The sequence below is a fragment of the Mercenaria mercenaria genome, chromosome 11 (assembly GCF_021730395.1).
Source record: "Mercenaria mercenaria strain notata chromosome 11, MADL_Memer_1, whole genome shotgun sequence".
NCBI lineage: Eukaryota > Metazoa > Mollusca > Bivalvia > Venerida > Veneridae > Mercenaria > Mercenaria mercenaria.
The window spans coordinates 56,655,390-56,667,841 of NC_069371.1; the positions used below are offsets into that span (position 1 = coordinate 56,655,390).

At 38.3% G+C, this 12,452-nt stretch overlaps 1 protein-coding gene across 2 annotated transcripts in view; it reads left to right on the top strand.

Moving 5' to 3' along the window:
* LOC123532336 (uncharacterized) overlaps positions 1–12,452 on the top strand; it is a 316,884-nt gene that overhangs the window by 204,738 nt on the left and 99,694 nt on the right. For both annotated transcript variants that reach the window (XM_053517493.1, XM_045313748.2), the window contains exon 12: positions 6,752–6,891. In XM_053517493.1, coding sequence (XP_053373468.1) covers positions 6,752–6,891 — 140 coding nt within the window. The remainder of the gene's footprint in view (positions 1–6,751; positions 6,892–12,452) is intronic.

Consider the following 12,452-nt stretch of genomic DNA (forward strand, 5'->3'; position numbering starts at 1 on the left):
TTAGTCAGAACGGTTGCCTTGATGATATCTAGGTCAAGTTCGAATGTGGGTAATCTGGGGTGAAAAATTAGGTTGCTATGTGATATTAAGGAAAAACCTTGTGTATGTAGTAGGGACTGTATTTTACACTTGATCTATCTATCTTCCGTAGAGGTCAAACCCCTTGCGGGAACGTAGACGTTTTGGGCGTCAAAATCATAAAGAGAAAGAATATAATGATAAAAATTTAGAGTGGAAGAAACTAAAAAAAAAAAACTTTGGTGATATAAAACGGTTAAAACTTGAGTTTGCAGGATAACTAGGGCGAGGCGTGTTCAAGGCTGCAAACTGCAGCACTGAACTGCTCTAGGGTAGGGAGTTGGGCGACACTGGGGGGAAGTTGGTTCCAATGGTACACTGTTCTCGGAAAATAAGAAAACATGAAATTTGATCAGAATGTTTTTCTGGATGAAATCTAGGTCAAGGTTGAATATGGGTCATCTGGAGTCAAACACTAGGTCACCCAGTCAGGTCAAAGAAAAACCTTGTGTATGCAATAGTGGCTGCATTTTATACTGTATATTCATGAAATTTGATTAGAATGTTTGTCTTGATTTCTTTTAGGTGGAGTACAAATAGGGGTCATCTGGGGTCAAGAACTAGGTCACTCAGTAAAATCAAAGTTTTTTGAATGCATTAGGGGTTATATTTTAGGTAGGATGTTCATGAAATTTGATCAAAATGTTTGTTTTGATGAAATTTAGGTTGAGTTCAAATAGGGGTCATGTTGGGTCAAAAACTGGTTCTCCAAGTAAAATATAAAAAAAACCCTTGTGTACGCACATAGGGGACTGTATTTTACACCGGATCTTCATGAAATTTGATCAGAATGTTTGTCTTGATGAAAGCTGGGTTGATTTTAAATATGGGTCATGTTTGGGCAAAATCTAGGTCAATAAAAGAAATACCTTGCCTGTGCAAAAGGGGTCACATTTTAAGCAGGATATTCATTAAATTTGATCAAGCTGTTCTAAGGTGAGCGACCTAGGACCATTTGGTCCTCTTGTTGTTTTTTGAAGCATTAATTATCATGTAAATGCAGTCTGTTATTGCAGCCTGGGGTGACATGCCTTCAGGCTTTGAGCTGTGTATTTTCCATCCCTAACTGTAATTGCCGAAAGGACATGTCATAAAAGCAACCTAATATACAAACAAGTTAGTCTGATCATGTATTCCACACTGCCACTTGCCACAAGATTACAAACATTAACTATGATAGACCTTTCAATATGTAATTTGTAAATGGCACAAGAAACAACTAAGACTTGTGTTCTTTTCTTTACTATCAAAAAGTGCGCATCATAATTATCGTCTCAATTTTATGAAAAAGCTATATTTATGTCTCCCACCACACCGTGGTGTGGGAGACATTGATTTACTCCAGTTTGTGTGTCTGTCTGTCGCAAAGCTTGTCCACACTCTAAATCGAACATTTCTCATCCGATCTTCACCAAACTTCAACAAAATGTGTCTGCCAATAAGTGCTCGGCCAAGTTTGATAACTAGCCAAATCGGCCTAGGCACTTCGGAATTATGGCCCTTGATTTACCAAAAACACTCAGATTTCTTGGGCAGTTTTACCCCTAAACCGGCGCCTATACTAGTAGTATAGGCGTCCTTTTGGTGTCAAGAAAGCACATGCACATGTGGATTAAGTAAACAGTATATAAAGACTGACTTACTATTTAGATGATTAGGCAGTTGTGGGAGACATGAGCTTTTCTCAAAAGTATCTCTAGTATTTCCTTGATTTGCTTATTAAAATATTAAGATCTCATAATTATCTCTATCCCACAGAAAAAGGTGTTATAAGTAATAACATTTTTGCTTTAATCTAAAACAAATGGTAATTGATAGTATTTGATCAATAAAATCTTTCTTCGATCTTTCATCGATAATTAATCTCATTATTAGATCAAATATACTGACAAACAAACATTTAAGATAGTCGTGGAATAGGCCTCGCAATTCTCAAGACGTGCGAAAATTTTAAACTAACTGATACATTCTGACCGCCCAAGGTGTGAAAAATTTTGACACTTCTGCTTGACTTTGCCAAAAGCAACAAAGAGTAAATTAATACACAGGGACTAGGTGTCTAAATGCTCAAGTGATCGAGTTATCGATGCTTGACCCAGCCATGGTAATTTTACATAGAAAATGGAAGGAAATCGGCTGGGACCACATGAATCGCTCAAGTGAGCCTGGGTGCTCGAGTCATCGATGCTTGAGCCAATGGTGTTTCACTGTAACGCCATCAAGGATTTTGGCCAAATTATGGCCCCTTTTAACTTACCGTATTTTGATGTATATAGGTCGTGGTAATGTATAGTCCGCATCTAATTTTTGCTCTGGAAATGGTCGGAAAATTTAACTTCTAGTATATTAGTCGCAGTTAATTTTCGGATTTTTTCCCTAGCAATATTTAATATTTACTGGCACAAAAGTTATGGCGGCGGCCATATTGATGCCGCGGGCTGAATTATTATCAGAACCTGATTGGTGGAAATCGGACAGTCTTATTTTCGTTCCCAACCGTTTCGTACCAACAGTAGTATCGGTAAAAGACTACATCAAAGAAAAGCGGCTTTTTGACACTAATTGGCAGCAGACGGTTTGCGTTTACATTCTGTTATCATGCAAGTTTAAGTGTGAATTGTTTGCACAGCAATTATAACATCTTTCCATGTCATGTAATTAACCGCGTTCTTTTGATTCTGAGAAAAAAGATTAACAAAATATCTCTTTTTGGATTTTTTTCTTTTATTTAAAAATCAAAAGTAAAAAATTATCTTTCAAGTTTTTTAATACGCTAAGAATTAGTATAAACAATGTTTGGAATGGAGGACGGATCTGTTCGGATTTTATCCAACCCGGAGTACATGTCAATGGCGTCCAGTAAAACGAAAGTAGAAACAAGCGTAATTCAGACTGCAAAAACATCTTTGAATTAAAGTCATTCGTAATTTTAAAAGTCTGTATGGGTTATTTACGATATATTTTATTTAAAGTAATCGCTATTGGTTGAAAAGCTGCCGATATTGATATTTTTTTATCCATTTTGTTTGTTCGTAACAGATGCACGTAATTTTGCGAGAGCTACGGTCAGAAAATTGGCCCGGAAAAAAAAACTGCTTGCAATGTTCTGTCGTATAGGTCGCAGGAACTTTTTCAGGCAGCAGAATGGGTAGAAAAAGTGCGACCTATACGCACCAAAATACAGTCCAAATCTTGGTGAAGTTTTTTATACCAGTTCATATTTTGTGTAAACTGTTTGACATATGGCTTTGAGACTTTTATCACTTGTTTATTAATCCCCCGCCACAAGTGGTGGGGGGTTAAAGAAATGGTCTCCATCCGTCCTTCCGTCCGTCTGTCCATAACACTTTCGTGTCCGCTCCATATCTCCTAAACCTCTTGAACGATTTTCATGAAACTTGGATCAAATGATTACCTCATCAAGACGATGTGCAGAACCTACGAGTCAGCCATGTCGGCTCAAGGTCAAGGTCACAACCAAGGTCAAAGGTTTGAGGCTTCCATTTTGAGTCCGCTCTATATATCTCCTAAACCCCTTGAAGGAATTTTATAAAACTTGGGTCAAATGATCACCTCATCAAGACTATGTGCAGAACCCATGAGTCAACCATGTTTGCTCAAGGTCAAGGTCACAACTGAGGGTCATAGGTTTGAGCCTTCCATTTTGTGCCCACTCTATATCTCCTAAACCCCTTGAAGGATTTTCATCGAACTTTGGTCAAATAATCACCTCATCAAGACAATGTGCAGAACCCATGAGTCAGCCTTGCCTGCTCAAGGTCAAGGTCACAACTGAGGGTCAAAGGTTTGAGCCTTCCATTTTGTGTCCGCTCTATATCTCCTAAACCCCTTGAAGGATTTTCATCAAACTGGGGTCAAATGATCACCTCATCAAGGCGATGTGCAGAACCCATGAGTCAGCCATGCCGGCTCAAGGTCAAGGTCACAACTCAAGGTCAAAGGTTTTAGCTTTCCATTTCGTGTCCGCTTTATATCTCCTAAACCCCTTCAATGAATTTTATAAAACTTGGGCCAAACAATCACCTTATCAAAACGATGTGCAGTATCTTGGCTCAAGGTCAAGGTCACAGCTTGGGGTCAAAGGTTTTAGCCTTCCATTTTGTGTCCACTCTGTATCTCCTAAACCCCTTGAAGGATTTTCATCAAACTTTGGTCAAATGATCACCTCATCAAGAGCTCATGAGTCGGCCATGTCAACTCAAGGCCAAGGTCACAACTCAAGGTCAAAGGTTTGAGCTCTGTATCTTCTAAACCCCTTGAAAGATTTTCATAAAACTTGGTTCAAATGATCACCTCATCAAGACGTTGTGCAGAATTCATAAGTCAGCCATATCAGTTCAAGGTCAAGGTCACAGCTAAAGGTCAAAGGTTTATCCTTTCACTATCCGATAACAGTGGAGGGGGATTTAGCTGTCTTTCAGACTGCCTTGTTAGTTAAAGTTATGCATGCAAGTATCATTTAAAGGCATATAGCTTGAAACTTATTTTTTATGCCCCCCTTCGAAGAAGGAGGGTATATTGTTTTGCAGATGTCGGTCGGTCGGAATTTAGACCAATCCATTTCCGGATGATAACTCAAGAATGCTTGGGCCTAGGATCATGAAAGTTGATAGGAAGGTTGGTCATCACCAACAAATGACCCCTATTGATTTTGAGATCTGAATGTCAAAGGTCAAGGTCACAGTGGCCCTGAACAGTTAAATGGTTTCCGGATGATAACTCAAGAACGCTTGGGCCTAGGATCATGAAGTTGATAGGGAGGTTGGACATGACCAGGAGATGACTTCTATTGATTTTGAGGTCATTATGTCAAAAGTCAAGGTCATAGTGACCCGGAACAGTTAAATGATTTCCGGAAGATAACTCAAGATTGCTTGGACCTAGGATCGTGAAAGTTGATAGGGAGGTTGGTCATCACCAGCAGATGACCCTTATTGATTTCGAGATCAGTAGGTCAAAGGTCAAGGTCACAGTGACAGGAACTGTAAAACGGTTTCCGGGCGATAACTCAAGAATGCTTTGGCCTAGGATCAGGAAAATTGATAGGGACATTGGTCATGACTAGCAGAAGACCCTTATTGATTTTGAGGTCATAAGGTCAAAGTTCAAGGTCACATTGGCCAGGAACAGTTAAACAGTTTCTGGGGCCTCTGTGGCCGAATGGTTAAGGTCGCTGACTTTGAATCACTGCCCCTCATACGATGTGGGTTCGAGCCTCACTCGGGGCGTTGAATTCTTTATGTGAGGAAGCCATCCAGCCGGCTTACGGAAGGTCGGTGGTTCTACCCAGGTGCCCGCTCGTGATGAAACAATGCACGGAGTGGCACCTGGGGTCTTCCTCCACCATTAAAGCTGGAAAGTCGCCATATGACCTATTGTGTGTCAGTGCAACGTTAAATCCAAAAACAAAAAAAATAAAAATAAACAGTTTCTGGACGACAACTTGAGAACGCTTGGGCCAGGGGTCATGAAAGATAATACCATCATGACCAGCAGATGACCCCTATTGATTTTGAGGTCAGTAGGTCAGAGGTCAAGGTTATAGTGACTTGGAACATTTAAGCCGTTTGCAGACAATTTCTTGAGTGCAGACAATTTCTTGAGAAGACTTGGGCCTAGGTTCATGAAACTTGATAGGGAGGTTGGTCATGACCAGTAGATGACCCCTATATATTTTGAGGTCAGTAGGTCAAAAGTCAAATCAAGAAAAAACCATATGTATGCAATAGGGGCTACATTTTACACTGGATTTTCATAAAATTTGGTCAGAATGGTTGCCTTGATGAAATCTAGGTCAAATGCGAATATGGGTAGTCTGGGGTCAAAAACTAGGTCACTAGGTCAAATCAAAGAAAAACCTTGCATATGCGATAGAGGCTGTATTTTTTAATTGATCTTCATGTAATTTGGTCAGAATGATAGCTTTGATGAAATCTAGGTCAAGTTCGAATATGGGTCATCTGGGGTCAAAAACTAGTTCAAATAAAAAAAAGTACTTGTTTATACTTAAGATTTTTGCTCCAATTTTAATGATAATTGGTCAAGAATATTTTTTTCCATGAAATCACAAGGTCAAACATGTTTACACTGTTATGGTGTGTTTCTCAGGTGAGCGACCTAGGGCCATCTTGGCCCTCTTGTTAGCTCATCTGATTTTTTTAATAAAAATTATGAGTTATTGTCATCCCTTGATATGCGCCGGCGTTGGCGTCAGCATTGCCTGGTTAAGTTTTATGTGTAGGTCAGCTTTCTCCTTAAATGTCAAAGCTAATGCTTTTAAACTTGCAGCACTTGTTCACCATCAGTAGCTGGCACTGTACAGCAAGAAATGTAACTCCATCCTGCTTTTTGCAAGAATTATGGCCCCCTTTGGATTAGAAAATCAGATTTCTTGGTTAAATTTTATGTTTAGGTCAACTTTTCTCCGAAACTATCAAAGCCATTGCTTTAAAACTTGCAACATTTGGTCACCATCTGCCAATGAAGAAACTCTTAATTGTTCATGCTGACAGTGATTAAGTGCCTTTAACAGCTAGATACAAAAATTGAACACCAAATCCACATTATTATTTTAGATTAAGTTTTGCTGTAATGATGATGCATTTGGTGAAGGATATTGAAACATGACTAATTTAGAAAGTATTCATTTCAGGTCTTGATGATATATATGAAATCAGAAGTTACGTGCCAAAAACACCACCAAGATACGTTTGTAAGCTGTGTAATAATAAAGGTTCACACAAAATTATTGTGAAGCATATAATTGGCTTCCCACATAAACTTAATTACTTTGTAAGTATAATCTTAAATTGGTATTTTCCTTTTTATGTTATTGTTTTAAAACAAAAAATGAATGTTATTACTAATCAAAGTACTGAAAGTACAGAATGGCTGGCAACCACAAAACACTGGATGAAAACTGTGCAGAAAATATGTTTGCAAAATCTTAGATGTTATTGGTTTTCCAGATCAAACTAAGGCAAGCATAGGGTACTGTTGTGATGAATCATCTTGACTAACTTGAGAAGGTAGGATATTACAGACTATAGATGGTGAAAAATTACATTGTGTTTGCTCCTTTGGGGATAACGTAATTAGTGAGACAAATGGCACATAATTCTCACTTGGGAATTGGAAAAAAGAAAGATTAATACCTAACAAAAAAGTAGGGTTCAGAAAAGGCAATCCAATCAAACCACAACCCCATAACAGTATGTATTGATTTGTATACATAAACATATCTTCAAGATATAAATGAAGTAAAAATTATAGACAAATGAGGGCAAAATGAACAATGAAAGGAACACAGCCAGACATCATCCTGTAAATGTCAGTTCCAAACACACCACAGGTTAATTATGTCTCCCACCACACAGTGGTGTGGGAGACATATTGATTTACTCCAGTCTGTGTGTGTGTCTGTCTGTCTGTCACAAAGCTTGTCCGCACTCTAAGTCGAACATTTCTCATCATTCTGATCTTCACCAAACTTGAACAAAATGTGTTTGACCATGAGACCTCAGCCAAGTTCGATAACTAGCCAGATCCGCCCAGGCACTTTTGAATTATGGCCCTTGAATTACTGATTGGATCCACTCATCACAGCCATCGAGAGAAACTAGACATTTTTCAAGCTTGTCTGCACTCTAAGTCAAACATTTCCCATCTGATCTTCACCAAACTTGAACAAAATGTGTTTGACCATGAGACCTCGGCCAGGTTCGATAACTAGCCAAATTGGCCCAGGCACTTTTGTATTTTGGCCCTTGAATTACTGATTGGATCCACTCATCACAGCCATCGAGAGAAACTAGACATTTTTCAAGCTTGTCCGCACTCTTGTCAAACATTTCTCATCTGATCTTCAACAAACTTGAATAAAATGTGTTTGACCATGAGACCTCAGCCATGTTCGATAACTAGCCAAATCGGCCCAGGCACTTTTGTATTATGGCCCTTGAATTACTGATTGGATCCACTCATCACAGCCATCGAGAGAAACTAGACATTTTTCAAGCTTGTCCGCACTCTTGTCAAACATTTCTCATCTGATCTTCACCAAACTTGAACAAATTTGTTTGACCATGAGACCTCGGTCAAGTTATTACTAGCCAAATCCTCCCAGGCACTTTTGAATTATGGCCCTTGAATTACTGATTGGATTAAACAGCCATCGAGAAAAACTAGACATTTTTCAATGGGGTCCATTCATCAAAGTCATCAAGAGAAACTAGACATTTTTCAATGTTGCAGTTGTGGGAGACATGCGCTTTTCTCAAAAGCATCTCTAGTTTTAAACTGGTTTATGCTACGTTTGTAACCTTATCATTGGCCCCCACCATGGTTTCAAAGTTAACACTTAAAAGCTGAGTTGATTCAATGACTTTAATATAGCATGGACTTGTATATAAATAAGTAAAAGCTCATATCAATATACAGTGTTTAGGAGACTATCCTAAGGACAATGAAAATGCTTACAATGTGTAAGTTTTAAAGGGTACAAACAAGAGCAAACAAAATTGAGGTATTATGAAGAACAATTACAAGAAATGGAGGAACTAAAAAGGAAAAAGAAGTAAAGAATGTGAAAAATACCCTACATTGCCAAATTAAAACTTTATGAATAAACTAAGGCTTTTACTCTTTAACTTTTGAAAATGATTTTGCCTATTTTGACAGTCAACGTTAATATATGTTTATAAAGAAGTTATAATATAACAGTATTTTACTTTTTGAAAAAAAAAAAGCATTGAGGGACATATATTAGATAAAATATAAAGGTAACAAACACAATATCTATACTTTGATATGCAGTCTCCAAAGTCATGTATGAACATTAATCAGGTTAAAAAAGACTTGCATTTTTAGCCCGACTATTCATAGAACAGTAGAGCTATTGGACTCGCCCATGCGTGGTCGTCCGCGTCCCGATTTGGTTAAGGTTTTGTATGTAAGTGTGCATCCGTGCGTCCGTCCGAAGTTCGTGACGAGCCTAGCTCAAAAAACATTTGATTTAAATTGATGAAACCTTGCATGAGTCTTTATCATAATATAAACTTGCGCAACCTCTTATTTTTCGTCAGGCTCCGCCCCCTATTACTTGAGTTATGATCCCAGAAATAGTTGAGAATGCACATTTTCACCTTGTGACACACCTAGCTCAAAAAGTATTTGATATAGATTCATGAAACCTTGCATGAGTCTTAATCATGATATGAACTTGGGCACATCCTATTTTTCATCTGGCTTCGCCCTTATTTTCAGAGTTATGGCCCCTGAAATAGTAAAAAATACACATTTTCACCTTGTGACGCGCCTAGCTAAAAAAATATTTAATTAGAATTGATTAAACTTTGCATGAGTCTTATCATGATATGAACTTGCGCACCTCCTATTTTTCACTGGGTCTGCCCCCTATTTCCAGAGTTATGGCCCCTATAATAGTTAAAAATGCACTTTTTCACCTTGTGATGCATCTAGCTCAAAAAGTATATGATATAAATGGATGAAAACTTGCAGGAGTCTTTATCATGATATAAACTTGTGCACCTCGTATTTTTTGGCAGGCTCCACCCCTTTTTTGTAAGTTATGGCCCCTGAAATAGTCAGAAATGCATATTTTCACCTAATAATGTGCCTAACTCAAAAAGTATATGATGTAAATTCATGAAACCTTGTTCAAGTCTTTATCACGATGTTACCGTGCACACTTGGCATTCTTCTTGAGAATTTTAGTGCTTATTACAGAGTTACGGCCCTTGAAATAGCCAAAGTAGTGGATTTTTTGTTTGTGATGTTCATAGCTCAAAAAAGTATATGGCCTAGAATACTGAATCCTTTTCATAAAATGATAGTTTAGGCTATATTACCCCCTTAAGACTGCAAACATTTGACTTATTGCCTCATATTTGTGACAAATGTACCAGTGGGGGGCACACCCTGTGTCCAGCAGACATATTCTAGTTTGGATCAAATCAGCATCCCCCAGCAATTTATGATCAGGCAAAGGACTTATCAGAATATTTTAGACAGGTATGCTCTAAAAATAGTTTATAACAATGAATGCATGTTGTATACTTAATGTAATTGCCTGAAGGAATGTCATAGTGTCACATCCCAGCACACAGAGTTGAGGAATGTCACAGTGTCACATCCCGGCACACAGAGTTTAGGAATGTCACAGTGTCACATTCCGGCACTCAGAGTTCACTAAGTCTTGTTGTTCCATATCCGTAATGTTGTCAAAAACTGCACCAAGATTCCTAACATATTTTGTGGATTTTATCACAGAGTCGCCAACCTTCACATACTGTAAATGTACTTATATTAGTGCAGCTAAATTTTAGCGCAAATGCCTTGAATTGAGTAGTTTCGACTTATTAGCGCGTACTTGTATTAGCGCTTTATCACCAGCGCTAAAATAGCCAAATATATATAAATAAATAGTTGGTGGCTGAATGGTATTCGAAATGAAATCGACCAGGCACGCACATAAAAATGCATAGGTCTACAGTATGACATAAAATCTACATTCGTTTAGATTAGTGTTAATCTGTATACTGTAAATTTGTACATGTACACAGTGCTGAATGGTAATAATTGTTTGTTTTCAAATTTGTACTTGGTTTTCAAAGCAGTATAATGTTATAGTGACACATGTTATTAGCGCGACCGGACAAACTGGCGATCTACTCCAAAGGTGTTATTTACCATGTTTATGGACAATGGCGAAGGAAAAAAAATACAGCTTAATTTACAAAAATAGATGACTTTTGTACTATATTTAAACAGGTTAAATTATTCTATTCAAAAAAATCTGCGGAATAATAGTTTGGAATGCAGTTATTGTCGTATTTACACAATTAGTATATATTTCTCTGTGTTCTGTTGCATTGTGATTACGGTATTTTCAATACTATAAATATCACTAAATTTTAAGCCTTTCATTTCAGTCTAATATTACCACTAGACATGAATTAGCGCATGCCCGATCCCGCTAATAGCGCGAAAATTAGTACTCCGTTAATATTAATACACTTACAGTAGACATCATCAGTGTACTTGGAGTTTTGCTTTGATGTACCATCAGCGCACAGTTTTGACAGGTCACTAAGATATGATGAGTGCTTTGTCAGTGACTCCAAAATGATGTTTGAGTCAATGTAACAGTGTTTGGTGGTCAGTTGTGTCAAAACCTGCAGAAAGATCGAGTAGCATGAGGACTGTTACAGAATTTTGGTCAAGAGATGTGAGGATGACATTCTGTACCTCTATCAAAGCCGACTCAGATAAAACTTTCTGTATGCAGACTGCTGTCCCTCATGTAGCTTATTTATTTCTCCCCACCTTTTGGGGAGAGTATTGTTTTGCCCTGTCCGTCTGTCACACTTCATTTCCGATCAATAACTGGAAAACCATTTCGCCTTGAACCTTCAAACTTCATAGGGTGGCAGGGTTAATGGAGTAGATGACCCTGTTGTTTCTGGGGTCACTTCATCAAAGGTCAAGGCCACAGGGGCCTGAACATGGAAAACCATTTCCGATCAATACCTTGAGGACATGGAAATCCGTTTCCGATCAATAACTTGAGAACCATTTGACCTAAAACCTTCAAACTTCAAATGACTGACAGAGTAGATGACACCTATCGTTTCTGGGGTCACTACATCAAAGGTCAAGGTCACAGGGGCCTGATTGTTAAAAACCATTTCAGATCAATAACTTCAGAGCCACTTGACCCATAATGTTGATACTTCATAGGATGATTAAACATGTAGAGTAGTTGACCCCTATTGCTTTTTTGGGTCAATTGATCAAAAGTCAAGTTCACCGGGACCAGGTCACAGATGCCTGAACATAGAAAACCCTTTCCAATCAATAACTTCAGCGCCATTTGACCCAGAATGTTGAAACTTAATAGATGATTGGACATGCAGAGTAAATGACCCGTACTGATTTTGGGGGTACTTGATCAGAGGTCAAGGTCACAGGGGCCTGAACATGGAAAACCATTTCCAATTCATAACTTGAGAACCACTAGGCCCGGAATGTTGAAACTTAGTGGGATGATTGGACATGCCAAGCAGATGATACCTATTGCAGTCAACTTTCATTGTAACTTTGACTTTCGCTCCTGTCCCCTATTGACTTCTTGCCTATATGACTATGCATTGGGGGAGACATGCGCTTTTCTACAAAAGCATCTTCTAGTTTTACTCAAGTGCCGCTCAAGAGGCCCATCTACTACCTTCTCTAAGATTTTTGAAATGAACGAGAGATTAAGCAGAGGTCTGTAGTTTTTGAGAATATTTGGTTCAGTACCTGGTTTCTTAAGCAGGGGTCTTAGTTTAAAA